A 19,245-nucleotide genomic window follows, 5' to 3' on the forward strand; every position below is an offset into this window, starting at 1 on the left:
ACATGGTTACTACATTACACAAAAACAATTTAAGTCATTGATGGAGAAAATGTATTTACAAAAGCATATCAATTTTATTTCAACAGTATGTACAATTTAAGAAGACATCCATGTAGGGTCCTTGGCGGGTTGCAGTCTGCAGTGAACTGGTGCCGCCAGTCTGCAGTGAACTGGTGCCGCCAGTCTGCAGTGAACTGGTGGGTGACAGAGGCAATGGTATACTGTAGTGAGCAGTTTGAAGCAAAAGTCCCACCATGTGATCCACAGGACTTTCCCAGCTGAGCACAAACTTCATGCACTTCGTTTCCACAGGCACCACAGCAGAATCAAGTGTAGCCTGTTAAAAGGGATATAAAGTTGTTATTCCTATGTTATCAAATTTCTACTGCCAAGTCTACAACCGCAGGAAAACAAAGTATAAGAAATTTATCCTTCTAATCATAACATTTGATAAATATTCATTGGAGAAATGTGAAGTTAATGAGCTAATATATATTGTTATGGCCACTCTTGCATCATAATAAAGTCCAAAAAACAAAAATGCAAGAGTAGTCTTTTAGGAGCTTTTCGACTCACTCAAAGAAAAAATAAAAAGCACTCGCAGAGACTTCTCCTGTTTCAAAGGGGTTTCTTTTACTTATAAAAGTAACAAAAATAATGTCCGAGTTGACTTCAAATATAAATGTTAATTTGTGGTACAAAAAGCTTTTCACTCCTCACTCCTTCACCAAACAATCAGATCAACCCCAGCAGCTGCTTCTGCCTGTTAATCACTGCAGGAGGCTGACTGACGAGGAGGGTCTAAGCAAAACAAATAAATACATAAATATACAATAACCTAGATCTGCGAAAAGTAATTTAGCAAAAAATAAATTAATCTAATGCTTAATAGGCTCCAACATATATGTATATGGAGCTCATCACATTTCGCCAATGAAACTTTAATATCTATCTATCTATCTATCTATCTATCTATCTATCTATCTATCTATCTATCTATGACAGCGTCTTCATGCTCGTGTCTATCTTAGCAAGAGTTTGACTTCTCAGGACGGGGTGGAGTAGCGGGTGTTTGACATAACTGTCAGGTTTTGGACTTGAGACTACAGGTAATGTTGCTACTGAGAGGGTGGTGAAACTAGTGTATGAGGGGTGAGGGGGGTGACGATGATACATTTTACGTGACAGGTGGCAACCCCAGTCTATACTATAAAAATCTGATTAAGATTAGAGCCTAAATACTTTCTATTTCCAAAACAGAAAGGCTACGTAATGTTAGCCAGCTAACAAATTACTATTGCTAAGTAATTCCCAGTAAGTCAGTATTTAAAATGCTTTTCTAAACAACTGTTGGAAGATGTCAGTGATTTTAGTGAAACTTAATACAGCACTGACAGACAGCGGTGTATACGTTTCCTAACTGTGGCTAAAGCTGCTGCTAGCTGGTTTACTCTCCAATCGGAGGCTGGTTTCTTTAAATACAGTTGGAGAATGGTAAATTGACAATGACTGATAACGGCTAACACTTAAATACTGTTTTATTAAAGTTAATACAGAAAGTGAACCTCTAAATGTTACAGCACTGACAGACAGTGGTGTATATATGTTCTCAACTGTGGCTGAAGCTGCTGCTAGCTGGTTTATTCTCCGATCGGAGGCTGTTTATTATATACACATTTAGAGAATGGTGGATTGACAATGAGTAATAACGGCTAACACTTAAATGCTGTTGTAATTAACCTTACCTTTTAATATCCTTAAGATAATGAGTATCCGTGAATTTTTCAGTCAGGTTTCCCGAGGCAAAATCACACCAGAAGTAAAGATACACCTCTTCGAGTTACAGTGCCCATTGTCTGACATCACTGTGAAAACGGTCTCCAGAAAAACTTCCGGTTCAGAAGTAAAACGAGCTGTAGTCCAATCAGCAATTTCTTAGGTTTCCCACTAGGACCTACCTTTTCCGTTTTCTAACGAGCTGTAGTCCAATCAGCGATTTCTTAGGTCTCCACTGGGACCTACCTTTTCCGTTTTCTAACGAGCTGTAGTCCAATCAGCGATTTCTTAGGTCTCCACTGGGACCTACCTTTTCCGTTTTCTTAATGTCATTGTGTTTTGGTTAATGTCGTTGCGTTTTTGTTAATGTCGTGTTTTGGTTAATGTTGTGTTTTTCTTAATGTCGTTGTGTTTTCGTTAATGTTGTTGTGTTTTTCTTAATGTCATTGTGTTTTTGTTAATGTTGTGTTTTTCTTAATGTCGTTGTGTTTTCGTTAATGTTGTGTTTTCGTTAATGTTGTTCTGTTTTTGTTAATGTCGTGTTTTCGTTAATGTTGTAGTGATTTTGTAATTTGTAATTGTGTTTCTGTAATGTTGCACCTCAGGGCCACCGTACATTATAGTTGAACAATAGCAAATAACACATTGGAAAATCTATTACTACAAAGAGTCTAACAACACTTTAACACTGAAATGAAGCTGTTCAAATTTTTTTGCAATGCTGCCCAGTTTGTGTGCTTATGCAGATTGTGAAGTGGTCACAATCCAGTGTGAAGGGTGCCTGTCTGAGACAGTTAGGCAGACAGAGGCAGCACAGCAAGAGTTAATTGCAGTTGGGGAGAGGGGATATAGTGATTATTAACAGAAGGGTATTTGGCGTAGACTTCACTGATGTTTCTGTATCCTGAGCACTTTTGTCCATTATATCTACCAAGTGAGTTTAGATTGAATATTTTGCTAGCTGCTGGTGGTGCTGCATGCTCACTTTAGTTAGTTGTTTACAGGGAACTTTGCAGCAGTTTGTCAATTTTTTCTTGAATGGACAATAAAACTTTACTTGAAAATGAATGGTTTTGTTAATATGTAATGTGTTTGACGAAAACAGAATAGTTTTGTAGATACTAAGTCTGTTTCTTTTTTTTTTTACAGCTACCTGGTTGATCAGTGCTGGAATGGTGGTTGTATTTATTTGATCCTTTTGCGTCGCATCAAACGAAAGGCCCCTCTCCCTCCTTGTGTCAAGGGAAGTTTCACTATTCCTAACAAGATGGATCACTGTCAAACCCAGCAGGACATAACTGATTTTGAAGTGGTGAACTGCAAACGTACACGCAAACTTGGGGTGATATCACAATCATCTAACCAAGGCTACAGGGAAAGTACTGCATCACAGATCAAAACCAGGAATCAGTACTCCCTTTTTAATACTGATGAAGAAGTCAGTTCATCACTAGAAGACTGCTGCCCAGACTTGTCTCCTCAGACAAGAACTATTCATTCATACAATGGATCTGCTGGAACTCTGCCGGGGAGAAGTCACAGTCAGGTGTTGGAATGCAAAATGCAATCCTTCACTAGTGAAGCTACTACCCAGGTGAGACTTTCCTGATACACTGCACTTAAGTTTAACCACACAAGGGATGATACTAATGACTCCCTCATACAGATGAAAAGAGACAAAATAAAAATATTTCCACAGGTTTAACAGCATCCCGATTATACAGAGAAGGAGACCAAGGGATCTCTGTGTCATTTAGATAGAACATTCTGTGTCGTAAAATTACTTTCCACCAAGTGTCCACCATGATCCTCACCTGCGATGTTTGGGAGTGGAGTTTTTATGTGTGGTGAACTAAAGGGCGTAGTGATTTGTATCAGAAAAAAATGCAGGCAATCCGTTCAAAGATGTGGCATCCTTTTATTATCGCTCAACTTACAATTCTTGATGCAAACGAAACTAAACCATCAGCAAACATCACATTTATAACTCCTCTTTAATAATACAGTTGGTAAGCTGTTGAACTACTGCAAAACTACTACTACAAAAAAACCCGTTCTAGAAAGTTCCAGCACATTAAAGCCGTTTTTGCACTGCAAGGAACGGCACGGCACGGCACGTCACAGGTTCAAAGTAGGGTCAACCGTGTTTGCATTAGAACTTCCGACTTAAAAGTTAAAGAATTACTTTTAAAAACAGTTTCATATTACAGCATTTTATGAGATCAGTGAAAACTTGAGGCATGAACAGGAAATGCATAAAAAACGCCTGACAGCACCCGGCTCCACAAGAGCTGTGGCTCCAATTGGGCTGGCCAAATGGGGCTGCTTAGAATTCAGCAGATGATTGGTTTAAAGTCAGCCGTTGGTTGTTTTGCAGTCAGCCATCGATCGGGTCTAGCTGGCTCTCACTAAACTGTTCTTACTGTATTTTGTAAAGAGTGCTCTTTTTAACATTTTTATTCATTATTTTTTAATTTGCGATGAATTCCTCTCAATATTCTGCTGTTACCTGGTCCATGATGGGTAATTTTTTTCCTCCGCTTACTCCCTGATGAACGAGTACAGAATGAGCTAGATCTGTCAATGAGGAAAGAGAAAGTTTTCCGCCGCATCTTTGAGGAAAAGACTTCGGCCGGCTACATCGAAACCATTGTTTAGTTTCAAAAATAATGACGTCAGGTACAGTTTCGATGCCGCCCTCAGTTATATGCAAACACAACAGGGCTGCATACGGGTGGAACCGGACCGAAGCGTGTCGTTCCGTTCCGTTCCTTGCAGTGCGAAAATGGCTTAAGGCTCTGATACGTTGTTGTCAACCATGATTGACAGGCTGTTCAGCCAGTCACAGTTCAGACAAGCCTACAAGGCGAACTTATGGCGTTTTCCACAGCCACACCCAAATTATCTATGATAATTTGCAGCTTGGAAAATATTTACTGAAGATCGGCCCTTTAATCTGGAACTTCTGGCAGCGTCACTAGACGTACTACTTGGGCGAATATAGTTGTGCTCTTAGACCTGCACTTCAGCTGTGCGAATTCTTCCGTCTGCTCCAGGGAAAACCGTTTTTATCAATCCAGTGGGCCAAAGAGCTCATGGTAACTATGGGTCTGCTATCATCATAATGGTTCCAATTTGCAGGTCTTCAGTATGCTCTTCCCACTTATTATGAACCTGGAGCCCTGGCAGGTAAAACATGAGGAAATGTTTCCAGAAGTAATCTGGAAACATTACTTCTAGTAATGTTTCCATTACTGGAAGTAATGGAAACATTACTTCCAGTAATGTTTCCATTAACACTTGACTAATGGAAACACTTGACTAAATCTCCATCTCCTCTGACCAGTAATCTCTTCTTCTGGGTATTTAACTTGAAGAAGAGATGGATCTAGCCGCCCCATCAATAAGATGTTAGGAGTGATAGGATCTGGGTCAGCTACATCTGTTGAAACATAACTGAGTGGTTATGTTAAGTATTCCTTCAACTTCCACCAAATGTGTGCGCAAGACCTCTTCTGTCACGATTTGGGCACCCAAAATTGTAGTGAGGGCTGATTTCAGGGATTTAATTTCCCTTTCCCAACACCCACCGAAGTGCAGTGCTCCTGGAGGGTTGAATCTGAAGTCTATTTGTTGACCAGCCAGCTGTTCCTGGATTTGTGGCTGAAGGCTCCTGAACGCATTTTTCAGTTCACATTCTCCAGCTTTAAAATTTGTCCCTTGATCACAAAGTACTTCATAGGGCTTTCCTCAGCGTGCTTTCAGACATTTCAGTGCCAACAAGAGCAAGTCGGCATCAATATGTGTATTGGTGCATAAATGTGTGACAGCAGATCTACATGTATAGCCCTTGTGGTCATACATTTGAATATGATGCCCCACCGCTTTTCATGTCTTCTGCCAACCTTGGTAATGTAAGGTCCAAAGCAGTCTACCCCAGTAGAGTAGAAAGGTAGTTTGAATAGTCTGAGTCTGGATGGTGGCAAATCAGCCATTTGGGGAGCGACAGGTTTTCCCATCCATCGTTTGCAGCCAACACAATATCGCTGATAATGCCGAACAGCCTCCCTGCCCCAGAGAATCCAGAATCTTCTGCTTATTTCAGCAAATACCCTCTCTGGTCCTGGGTGGTGAAGCTGTTCATCAATATCCTTAATGATTGATTCTGTCACAGGATGACGGGAATCAAGAACAAAGGGGTGGATAGAATCCTCTTCAAGTTCAGAGGCACTTCTCAGGCAGCCTCCCACACGGATGAGTTCAATGGACTGGTCAAACTGTGGATCCAAATGGTACAAACGACTACTAGGTCCAACTATTTGGCCTGATTTGAGCTTAGGAAACTGGGGTGACTGTGACTGTATGGGTAGAGTAGTCGTCTTGCAATCAGATGGTTGTAGGTTTGATTCCAGCTTCCTCCTGCCACATGTCGATGTGCCCTTGGGCAAGGCACTTAACCCCAAATTGCCTACCAATATGTGTATTGGTGCATAAATGTGTGAGCATTTGTGAGTGCGAATGGGTGAATGTGACTCTAGTGTAAAGAGCTTTGAGTGGTAAAAAATGATTGTAAAAGCACTATGTAAGTTCAGTCCAAAGTAGGAAAGCTTTCCTTTTGGGTTTGACGCAATATTTCAATTTCAGCTTTCTGATAATCATCTGCTGTGGAACTGCCAGAGATGCGAGCCACTCCATGAGCACGTCTCACTGGCACTTCTACAGGATCCCTGAAGGTTTGGTACTGTATCACCTCAGGGATGGTGGAGCTTGGACTATTAGAATGTTTAAGCTCGTCTTTGCCATCTATGGTGAAAATTGAGGGCATGAGCGGCCATTGGTCAATAAGATCTTGAAGAAAGAGGGGTCCATGCGACCACCTGGAGATGACAGCTAGTTCTGTCAGAGTTTTTCCCCTGGTTATGTCGTCAGCAGGATTCTCTTTTGATGGCACAAAGTGCCAATCCTGGGCTGATATCAGCTCCTGAATTTCTGCCACCCGGGTTCCAACAAACACTTTAAAGTGGCATGACTCAGACTTTAACCAAGTTAAAACAGTGGTGGAGTCTGACCACAGAAAAACCTACTGTATAGGTATGTTGAGTTCAGTCTTTAGCACATGGGCTAACTGTGCACTTGTGAGAGCTGCACACAATTCTAATCTTGGAATGGACAGCTGCTTTTGTGGGGCTACTCGAGACCTTGCTGCTAGAAAGACGATTTCCGTGATTCCATCTGGATATTATGTGACCAGATAGGCAACTGAGCCATAGGCCTGCTCAGATGCATCACAAAGACATGGATGTCTCTATTGCTGTCCGGCAGATCTAACTTTTCCATGGTGTAACATCGAGGTAAAGAGATCCTCTCCAAGTTAGGCAGCTCTGCTTGCCAGGTTTTCCATGTCTGCAGCAGGTCCTCAGGAAGTCTTTTCTTTTCTTATCCCAAAGACGTTGAATGACAACCTTAGCTCTGGTGGATACTATAACCAAGGGGGTCATACAGGCTAGCCAGAGTTCTGTAAATGCTTTGCATCGTCACTGAAAGGTCACCAGTCGGAAGATGTTTGTAGTGCAGGAGATCTGTAGGATAGTGCCAGTGAAATCCGAGTGTGGATTCAAATGTGTCAAGCTGATTCTGATTTATCCACAAATTGCTGCTAGTTGATCTGGCGTCTTCTGGGAGATGACTGATTACTGATGGCACATTGCTGGCCCATTGTCTTAGATCAAATCCTTCCTCAACCAGGACATCTCGGAGTTTATCAACTAACATATTTGCCTCCATTTCTGTACTGAAACTAAGGAGGCAATTGTCCACATAGAAACTTCTTTTAACTGCCTCTCGGATGTCCTCTCCAGGCTGGCTGTGATCTTGAACATACTTTTGCAGTGCATAAGTGGCACAGCATGGACTGCAGGTGGTCCCAAAGGGGAGCACCTGCCACTCAAACACTTGGAGGTTCCTCCCTTTTCAAGTCCCTCCAAAGGAACCGCAACAGTGGTTTGTCCTCTGGGAGAAGTCTCACCTGGTGAAACATTGCTTTAATATTACTGGAAATGGCCACTGTATGTTCGTGAAAGCGCAGAAGTACTGCCAGCAAGGATGGGCCTAAAGTAGTACCTGGTAGGAGTAGTTTGTTCAAGTTCCTGACTTGATGTTAGAATGAACAGTTAAAAACCACTCTGTTTTTATTATTGTGCTGCATTATGTGATGTGGGATGTACCAGTCTTCAACGGATTTCTCCAGTACTTCAGGCTGTAACTTCAGTATGTATCCAGCATCCTCCAATTTCTTCATTTCAGCCTTACATGTGTCTGCTTGGTCAGGATTTTTAGCAAGTCTCTTTTCTATGTTTCTGAGAAGTGGTTGAGGAGTAGCATGCAGGGGTTTTGTGCCTTTAATGCGGAGCATTGGGGTAGCATATCTAAGTACTCCGCTAACTTGAGCTCTGACGGTCTTTTCTTCAAGGGTGCACAAAAGCCTCACTATCTTGTTGGGACCTTATCACTATCTTTGTTGCTCCAATATGGAAGAACATCAAGTTGCCAGAGCTTCTCAACTTGTTGATGCAACTCAATGGTGGGAGACTGAAATGAGATGAAATGACATTGTTGTGTGTCTGATCCTGGGTTCACTCCTTCCGCAGGGCCCTGTAGTGTCCAACCTAAGCGAGTTCTGACTGCTGCTGGGCCACCTTTACTCCCCAAGGGGACCGGTTCAGTGGGAGTGATTAAATGTGGGAAATGTGGGAAGTCAGACCCAATCAGGAGAAGTGGCTGAACTGTGTTTATTGTTTGAAGTGGCAAATCTTGCAGATGTTTGTATTTTCTCTGAAGAGAAGCAGTGGGTTGACTGTGTTCTGCAAGGTTTAGAGATGTAGCTGTGAAAGCCCGGTTGATCCAAAATGTATTTGCTGGTTGAGTTACAGGGGAGACAGAGAAAGAAACTGCATGACAATGGATGACCCTTGAGTCTTTTTTCACTGTGTGGAGTACAAGAGCTTCAGACTCCCCTTCCAAACCAAGCTCATGTGCTGCACTGTGGAGCACTGTGGATCGCTCTGAACCATCATCCAGAAGAGCAAAGGCTTCCATACTTTTGTTCCCATTACTCAATCAGACCTTGGCTATTTTGAAAAGCACTTTATGCTTGGTTAGGGAACGTCCAACATAAAATCCACACTGCTTGTTAGACATGCACCCACAGTGGTTCCCTGGTCTGGGGGTTTCCCCTTCTCTGTGGTCTCCTATTTTTTCTGCCACTTTTTATTTACATCATATAATATCAGCAGGTGCCTACGTCCACAGGTTTTACAGGTTGCCTTGAGAGTACATTTGGCAGATTGATGTCCTCTTCCACAACGCCAACAGCGGTTATTTGTTTTGATCCACAGCACTTTCTGTTCCTTTGTAAGCTGCTGAAAGTTATGACAACCGTACAGGAAATGACTGGGATGGTCACAGTAGGGATAGTAGGGTTTATTCTTGACTTTCTCAGGAGTAATGGCATTTTGTGTCAGCTCAGAAACTTTGGTCTCTCTTGATTTCCCAGCACTGAGCAGTAATGCTGTAGTTCCTGAAGCCACCTTTTTGTCCCTTTCTGTGCCTCTTTTCTTTTGGCTGCCTCGGCAGGAATAAAAAATCTGGTGTCATCTTCATAAACCTGCATTTCAAAATCCAGCCATTCTCCAAGATCATACAGAGTTGGGATTGGAACCTTACTTGGATAAATTCTTCTTCTGAAACAGCTTCTAAGCTCGTGTGGAAACTTGCTTAGCAATCTGGAAACGTGAGATCCACACTGGAGTTCAATACTGCCTTCTCTTCCTAGTTGCTTTAACATGCCCAACAGAGAACGTATTCGTAGGGCAGTGCTTCTCAATTCCGGTCCTCAGGCCCCCCTGCTCTGCATGTTTTAGATGTGCCTCTAATTCAGAACAGCTGATCCAAATGATTGCATTACCTCTTCTGCAAGCATCAAGTAGTGCAGAAGCCTGTTAATCACCCACAGATTCAATCCAGGTGTGGGGCAGCAGGGAAATACCTAAAACATGCAGGGCAGAGGGGCCTGAGGACCGGAATTGAGAAGCACTGTCATAGGGCAAACATGCGAAATGCTTCCCCTTCTCCACGGCATATGTCTGGGCCATCCATCAGTTCTGCTATTCTTGCTAAGGCAAGCTGATGTGGCTGGGCAAACTGCATGAACAGGCCATCCATTGTGTCGGTGAAAGGATGTGGAGAGTTGCAAAAAGAATCTGCTATAAGGAGAGCTTCTTCTAGCTTGAGATGATCTGTTAGAACCTGATATTTAAAATATTCAGAAGCACCAGCTGGCAGAATGTTATCAAGAGCAATCCTAAGCCTGGAGAACTCACGTGGGTCTGGATGCACAAAATAGGGTATAGTTGGAGCACTATATGTACTTCCATGTTTAGGTGTAGAATGTGAGCTTTGGACCATTCTAGAGTCATAAGGATCTTCTCTTTCAAACAAAGCAGAAAATATGTGTGCTCTAACCTGGAGATTCTAGATGGGACTGACCTTCTTGGAGCTGGCACTGGAGGTGTAGAGGTCCTTACTTTCGCTGAACTTCGTGGCGCAGGAACTGGAGCTGCTGATAGGCTTTCTGACACACTCTCTTGACATATTCTATTCCCATACCTGTAGCCTTGGTCTGAATGATGCACATGCTGATCTTCGTGAGGGACAGTAGACTCGTCTCTTATGCTTGCGGAAAGTGAATGTTGCTCTATTTCTTCCCTCCTCGCTTTATGTAGTGTGCGAATCCTTGGCTTTGGGACAGGAAATGCTGCTGAGTGTACATTATGTGTTGGTGAAGCAAAAAAGTTATCTTCAGCCTCGCTCGCTGTGAGTTTCTCCATTTTGTGTTCCATCACCTTCAACGTCTCCAGGACTGTGGACAGCTGTTACTGAGGAATTTAAAGGTGCTAAACTCATGAAATACATAAAGAAACGATACACAAACTCCATTCTCTCTGGCTCATAGACAAACAGGAAGACATTTAATGCACATCTGCGGATTCACACATCACATTTTCATTGTCTCATTTTCATCGTCTCAGAATCCAAAATGTCTTGTCTCTTACTTCTGACATCAGGGTTTTACACCATTCCAGCCCTACTGTTGTGTATTAGAAAGCTTTGACCAATGGCGTTACCGAACCTTGCTTGCGTAGCAATTATGGCTCCGTCTTACACTGGATGTGTGTTGGAAGTTCCAAGAATTAGGGGTTGACCTCGTGGAAGTTATATCTGCTCCATCAGAAGAACTATTAGTCAAGTTGTTAGTTCTTTTTCTGTCCAAACAAAGATTATTTCCCAGTCCTGGCCGACTTCTTCGCACGCAAGCAGGAAAAGACGTTTGCCAGAAGTTTCTTGCACAAGAACTTAACCTTTCCCTCTTTGGTGATTGCTTATTCCACATCTCTCCAATCTGAATTCCTTTCTGACTTCTAGGTCAGATTGACAGTACATTTCTTTTCAGTCAAAACATATCTTAATGTGAATCAACCAACAACATGACTTTTAACTATTAATATAATTATATTCCACTACACTGTGCTGCTGTTTGTTGCAGCTCCTGCAATTCCCTCCTCATCTCATTGTTACTGTGATATAGATCATCTCTATCTCTTGTGAGCTCCAAAATAGCTTCACGTTGGGACTGATTTTCTTTCCATAAACACTCCTTTTTCTCTCCTAGCTTCATCAGCATCTTCCCACTGATCCAACATTTTCCAAAGCTTAGGACTAGGTTGCTGGCTGATGGGTGCACTGTAATGATCTTTGGCATCTGAATCGCTGATATCAGATAGGAGTATCTGTGCCCTAGAAGCAGGCTGATGCACAGGCTGACTAAAATCCAGCGTATAATCTGCTATGTAATTTCATGGACGTGTAATTTGTCTGGGTCTTACCACAGGCTGCATCTTGGGTTCTTCCTCTCCAACCGGAGTACTTGTCGCCATGTCCTCCAGTATTTCCTTAACCTTGAAGGACCAAATTGAGCGAAAGGGCGTGGTGATTTGTATCAGAAAAAACTCCAGGCATTCGTTCAAAGATGTGGTGTGCTTTTATTATCGCTCAACTTACAATTCTTGATACAAACGAAACTAAATGATCAGCAAACATCACACTTATAACTCCTCTTTGATAATACAGTTGGTAAGCTGTTGAACTACTGCAAAACTACTACTACAAAAAAACCCGTTCTAGAAACGCAAATTTACACGTGTGCAAATGATTATTATTTGCACATGTGCAAACCACTGCACCACATGTGCAGTAGTTTTTTATAGAGAAAACCACTGCGCATCTTGGAGTACCGCGTGCGAATGAAAGGGGGAGGCGACACGTAACACTGGTAATAAAATCACATAGTAAGTCACGTTATTGCTTTGATTTTAATTGATATGTTTAGAATCCACTGAAAACAAAGATTTTAAGATATAAACTGGACAATACGCTGGCAGTTTAGTGACATGTCCACAGTTGTGGTCTTGACCGGTCTTGAAATAAAATCCCGAGGCCTGAGACAAAACCGAGACCAAATGCGGTCGAGTCCGAGACAAGACCGAGACCATCAAAAAGTGGTTTCAAGACCAAGACCTTGACTTGAGTACTACAACACTACTACTGACGCAGACAAAGTCAAATTCGCTAAACAAAGGTTGTTTGAACATGGGGATAAACCAGGTAGATTCCTATCATACAAAACACGGAAGTCCACCCAAACAATTGTTTACATTTCTGGGTTCCTGTTCTATAGACCCAGAGAAAATAAATAAGTAGATGCAGCTTTTTTTTATTCTACAAAAATATGTACCAATCTGAGCAATGTGACAACTCTCAATCTTTAATGGAAACATTTTTCTCACAAATCAAGCTGCCCAATTTACCAGATGAAAAAAAGAAAGACATCCATCCATCCATCCATCCATCCATCCATCCACCCATTTTCTTCCGCTTATCCGGGGTCGGGTTGAGGGGGTAGCAGCTTCAGAAGGGAGGCCCAGACTTCCCTCTCCCCGGCCACTTGTTCCAGCTCCTCCGGGGGGATCCCAGAGGAGCCAACCAAGAAACATAGTCCCTCCAGCGTGTCCTGGGTCTTCCCCGGGGCCTCCTCCCGGTGGGACGTGCCCGGAACGCCTCACCAGGGTGGCGTCCAGGAGGTATACTGACCAGATGGCCGAACCACCTCAACTGGCTCCTCTTGACGTGAAGGAGCAGCGGCTCTACTCTGAGTCCCTCCCGGATAACCAAGCTTCTCACCCTAACTCTAAGGGAGAGCCCAGCCACCCTACAGAGAAAACCCATTTCAGCCACTTGTATCCGGCACCTCATTCTTTCGGTTATGACCCAAAGCTCATGACCATAGATGAGGGTAGGAACGTAGATCGACTGGTAAATCGAGAGCTTCGGTTTTTTGACTCGGCTCTCTTTTCACCACGACGGACCAGTACAGAGCCCGCTTCACTGCAGACGCTGCACCAATCCGCCTGTCAATCTCCCGCTCCCTTCTTCCATCATTCTTGGACAAGATCCCGAGATACTCAAACTCCTCCACTTGGGGCAGGACACACCCCCCCAACCCAAAGAAAGCACTTTACCCTTTTCCGGCTCAAGACCATGGCCTCGGATTTGGAGGCACTGATCCTCATCCCAGCCACTTCACACTCGGCTGTGAACCGCTCCAGTGAGAGCTGCAGATTATAACCTAATGAAGCCAATAGGACCACATAATCCGCAAAAAGCAGAAATGCGATCCAAAGGCCACCAAAACGGATCCCGCAACACCTTGGCTGCACCTATAAATTCTGTCCATAAAAGTAATGAACAGAATCAGTGACTCAACCCTGGCGGAGTCCAACTCTCACTGGAAACAAGCCCGACTTAGTGCCAGCAATGCGGACCAGACTCTGACACCTGTCATACAGGGACCACTAAAGGGGCAGGTGCTCAAAAAAAGGGCACATCTAACCGTATTCTAGGATAGAATATTAACAAAGCCACACAGCTTTCAGAGTTTAATAAACAATGATAAATTACAAATTTGTGAAATATACAATCAAAGCTAAGGAAAATCTCTCTATAGAGCATACAACAATGCATATATAAGATATATTATTATAAATTTCTTTCTGCAGGTCTATTTTGTTATAGGAAAGTATTGCAATATTCAAACCCGCAATTTAGCAAGATATGTAAATCAGAGCTAGCTTTACAGACAAAATATGTCTGTAAAGCCACATTTTGTCTTTACAGAATTACACTATTAAAAAAATATAAACAAGGGCACAATGCAACCTTTTAGTGCACTGTAATCTATATAAAAAAAGCTGCCTGTTTGCTACACTTGCAGTGGAGATGAAGATGGTCCATACAGGAAAGCAGAGCTGCATCAAACTTTAATGTGGAACTGCAGAAAAAAAAAAAAAGCAAAAATTTAATTGTTAATGCATGTTACCATGAGAAAAACTTTCTGAGTTTTGCTTAAAAAAAACTTTTAAAAAAATTAAAATCACACATTTTTGTCTCATGAAGTGAAAAAAATATTTGCAAAACAAACTTATTGGCGCATGTCAAATCTTTTCTTGCTATTCCAAGTTTTTGTTTGTGACAAAGTTTTGCTTGTGATTCTCACATGATGTCGGGGGCAGGGCTTAAAATCGCAACAAAAGATTTCTGATGTATGCAAATACATCAGTTTATGTTTGGCAATTAACTTTTTAAGTTCATGAGACAAAAATGAGTTATTTAATTTAAGAAAAAGTTTTTTAAACCAAACCTTTTGTTTTAAAAAAAAGAAATCATTACAATTCCAAAAGTTTTGATTACAATTTTATTTTCCTTAACAGAGGTTATTTAATTTTTTCATTGAATAATTCCATCCATCCATTTTCTAACATCCTTGTCCTTTAGTGGGGTTGGGAGGGTTGCTAACGTTCCGGGCGAGAGGCGGGGTACACCCTGGAAGGTTGCAAGTCTGTCGCAGGGTAACACAGAGACAGACAGGACACACAACCATGCACACACACACTCACATCTAGGAAGAAATTAGAGAGGCCAATTAACCTGACAGTCATGTTTTTGAACTGTGGGAGGAAGCCGGAGTACCCGGAGAGAACTCACGCATGCACAAGGAGAACATGCAAACTCCATGCAGAAAGACCCCGGGCCTGGAATCAAACCCAGAACCTTCTTGCTTGAATAATTGTGAAACAAATTTAACTTCATACTCTGCGAACCAGACCCTAAACTTAAAGTCTGGATTGAGTTTTTTCCCCTTCATTAATGACACGCTTTTATTGGACAGGAGCAGCTTGATTGATTATTACATACATTTATATCTATAATGGTAGTTCAGGGTGAGTTATTTTTAATTCTTAATGAATATCCTTGTTGGACTTTTATTTAAGTGCTGTTCTCCTTCAAGATACATTTACCCAACACTAGAATAAATACAATGTACATTATGCAACAAAGGAAATTAGAAGACATATGTCCGTCATGTGTCACGGGAAAATGGTCAAAGGTAACAAGCTGACCGGAGGGCTTATTACCAAATAAGAGGGCTTATTTGTATTTATTTTTTTTTGTCAGAAGAGGGCTTCGGAAATAATACAAAAAAAATAAAAAAATAAATAAATACAAAATAAAAATTTGACCAAAAGGACACTTGAGGGCAAGGAGCAAAAGGGGCAGGTGCTCAAGCCCCCCCCCCCTCTGCACGTGCCTGCCAGTACCCCATACTCCCAGAGGACCCCCCACAGGGCACCCCGAGGGACGCAGTCTAACGCCTTCTCCAAGTCCACAAAACACATGTAGACCAGTTGGGCGAACTCCCACGCACCCTCCAGGGCCCTGTCAAGGGTGTAGAGCAGGTCCAGTGTTCCACGGCCGGGCCCTGCCACCGAGGAGCTTTTTGACTACCTTGGCGACCTCGTCCCCAGAGATTGGAGAGCCTGACCCAGAGTCCCCAGGCTCAACTTCTTCAATGGAAGGCATGTTGGTGGGATTGAGGAGGTCTTCTAAGTATTCTGCCCACTGGCCCACAACGTCTCGAGTTGAGGTCAGCAGCACACCAACTCCACTATAAACAGTTTTGGTGCTGTACTGCTTCCCCCTCCTGAGACGCCAGAAGGTGGACCAGAATTGCCTCAAAGCCATGCGGAAATCTTTCTCCATGGCCTCTCCAAACTCCTTTTTGCCTCAGCAACCACCTGAGCCGCATGCCGCTTCGCCTGCCGGTACCCATCAGCTGCTTCTGGAGTCCCACAGGCCAAAAAGGCCCAATAGGACTCCTTCTTCAGCCTGACAGCATCCCTCACCGAAGGTGTCCACCAAGAAAGATCTAAGTGCAGAAATATCGGAGAGAGAGAGGTGGAAAGAGCCATCAGATCCCTCCACGGAGAGAAAGCAATGGGCCCCGATGGCTTCGGAATTCTACAAAGTATTTATGGATCTGCTTGTCAATGCCCTAAGAGGAAACAGGACTAAATTTGATATTTTATTCCTTAAAAATAAAATGATAAGCAAAAAGGTTTTGGAGACAACATGTCTGCTCATCTTTTAAGCTCATTACTGTGAGTAAAATTCTGAAGAATACAATTAAACTGTTCATTTTGAATTATGTTTTATTCATATCAATAGTTGTCTCACTCTTGTGTGATAGACTTCTCCTTGTCTTTCTGTTTCCCCTAGCTGAGAGAGGGCAGTCACATCTGGAAGATGCATATGGTGAAAGGTCATGAGGGTCTTGGAATACAAATAACAGGGGGACGTGGCTCCAAGCGCTCTTCTCATGGAATTATTATCACTCATATAGAGAAAGGGGGTGCTATTCACAGGTAACAGTAATTCCAAATAATTTGTAAATTGTTCCATACACATGTAATATGAGTTTTCATGACAAATTCTTGCTGATTAATGTAAAATCTAAAATCTAAAAGTGCTTTAAACTGAAAAAAAATGTCCCATTTATATTGGAGTTAGGGACATTAAGTTGTACTACTACTACTGCGCCACTGTGCAACCCCCCTTGTCCCTAGTGGGGTTAGGAGGGGTGCTGGTGCCTATATCCAGCGAACATTTCAGGCGAGAGGCGGGGTTCACCCTGGACAGGTCACCAGTCTGTCGCAGGGCAACACAGAAACAGACAGGACAAACAACCATGCACACACACATTCGCAACTAGGGAGAATTTAGAGAGACCAATTTACCTGACAGTCATGTTTTTGGACTGTGGGAGGAAGCCGGAGTACCCAGAGAGAACCCATGCATACACAGGGAGAACATGCAAACTCGGTGCAGAAAGACCCTGGGCCGGGAATCGAACCCAGGACCTTCTTTGAACCTAGGAAGTTGCACAGTGTTACCTTCTGCGCCACTGTGCAACCCCAAATGTTAAATATCAAATTTATAATTTATCATCCATGCCATAATTGTCTGGTTTACACTACCTATAATTGTGCCAATGTCATTTTCAGATATTTATATCGTCAAGTAAAAAATAATCAATATACAACCTTTTTCAGTAAATATTTTAATTATTTACACTTTTAAATTAATTCAGTTAATATCACTTCACTATTGTACAATTGTAAAATTTTTAAATAAACATAAGCCATTGAAAAATGTGTGTAATGTTTGTAATTTTCATATGGGTTTAGTTATCACATACAAATATTTATTTAGCATAGTTTTAAGTATCAAATTGTGTGAAACTCTTTGTTTTAGCCTAATTTTTATTGAAGAAATTGTGCCACTGCATTTTATTCCTGGTGGGATTCATCATTGGAGATTTAAAGATCAAATTGTTGCTATTAAATAGCAAAAGTGAATCTTCACTATTTTCATTCAAGTAAAATGCATGTTTGTATGAGTTTCAGGGATGGACGTCTTCATGTTGGTGATGAATTGCTGATGGTTAATGGTCAGTCTCTAGTGGGTCTCACACACCAAGAGGCTGTTTCCTTTCTTCGCTCCACTACTGGTCTTGTCCAATTGGTGGTATCAAGTCAGGTAAATGCATGCACTCACACAAATATAAATTAACACACACACACACACACACACACACACACACTTTGCTTAGGTGACTGCTTGGGGATGACACACTCATTACACATCGAGTCATTTAGACCAGTGGTTCTTAACCTGGGTTCGATCGAACCCCAGGGGTTCGGTGAGTTGGTCTCAGGGGTTCGGCGGAGCCTCTGCTGCAGAGGTAAAGACAGTTGTGTAAACTTGTGATGACGCCCCATTTTGCCATCACTTGCTGCAAAGGATCACGTTACATTGCTTAGCCAATCAGTGCTGCGGAGGAGCACGTACCCCCCCTCCCCTCAACAGTTTCCAGCAGCGCAGGCGATATTTTACTTATTAGAAGGGTTCAGTGAATGCGCATATGAAACTGGTGGGTTTGGTACCTCAAAAAAGGTTAAAAACCACTGTTTTAGACTGGTCATTGTTAGAATAACCAGTCAGTCATGTCTAATCAGCGGACGCACTCATGGCTGCGTGCACCCGCTGATACTTTTGGGGGTACGCAGTACCCCTCCGTACCCCCTTACTTTCACCCCTGTCTCTAACTCCAATATGAATGGGAAAAAAATTTTTTGTGTCATTTTAAAGCACTTTTAGATAGTGGAAAATGGTAAAAGATGTTTTATTTTCCAGGCCTACGCAATAAAGTGCTGATTTCAGTGTAAAAAAGCATCTCCCGAGAAGCAGCATTCTTGATACAGACAGGAAAATAGAATTTTCTTTGGAGATTAGACATTTGTTGAGGTCATAATACGAAGTGGGGAACCTTGAAAAGAACGTCTTAGATGCTATGATGGTTTGTGCTGTCTGAAAGTCAAAGTAGTAGAACCATGTTGATGTACATACAGTAAAACAAACCAGTGGTGGAAATTAGCACTGGCTAAATGCGGGTAAAAGTATGAAGTGGCGTGTAAATTGGAGCATCGGACCCGCCACTGTAGCGAGTTGACAATTTGAACAGTAAAAACAAGCTGCATTCAGTTTGAACTTCTGTCCAGGGGAGGACTGACTGTGTGGAGTACAGACTGATGCACATACTGTATATGGGATGGACTTAGGCTGTCACAATTTAACAAACAAAAATATATCAAATATAATTTTTATCGACCAGGACAGCCCAGGTCGATGTTTTTTGATGAACATTGGGCTTATCCAGTGAAATTTCTCAGTCCTCCTTGGCCTGCCTCTCTCTACTGAGGTTATAGATAGCGCCATTTCAGCTAACCGGAGTCTGAGAAAAGTGAACAGATACGAGATGGGGCGAGTCAGAAAATCTACGACAACTAAAGCTAAAAAGTGCGTATGCACATTCAGAAAAATGTGTCAAACTCAGGGCTGGATTTAGGAGGATGGGGGCCCCTGGGCTGGAGTCAGGATGGGGGCCCCTGGGCTAGAGTC

General features: G+C 42.4%; 1 protein-coding gene across 1 annotated transcript in view; it reads left to right on the forward strand.

The window, feature by feature from the left end:
• Positions 1-19,245, forward strand: part of LOC107837664 (PDZ domain-containing protein 2-like) — a 99,877-nt gene that overhangs the window by 21,358 nt on the left and 59,274 nt on the right. Inside the window, exons 3-5 of the mRNA XM_016677804.1 lie at positions 2,926-3,370; positions 16,504-16,649; positions 17,691-17,823. Of these exons, the coding sequence (XP_016533290.1) occupies positions 2,926-3,370; positions 16,504-16,649; positions 17,691-17,823 (724 nt within the window). The remainder of the gene's footprint in view (positions 1-2,925; positions 3,371-16,503; positions 16,650-17,690; positions 17,824-19,245) is intronic.

Source organism: Poecilia formosa, unplaced genomic scaffold (assembly GCF_000485575.1).
Source record: "Poecilia formosa unplaced genomic scaffold, Poecilia_formosa-5.1.2 Scaffold165, whole genome shotgun sequence".
Taxonomy (NCBI): Eukaryota; Metazoa; Chordata; class Actinopteri; order Cyprinodontiformes; family Poeciliidae; genus Poecilia; species Poecilia formosa.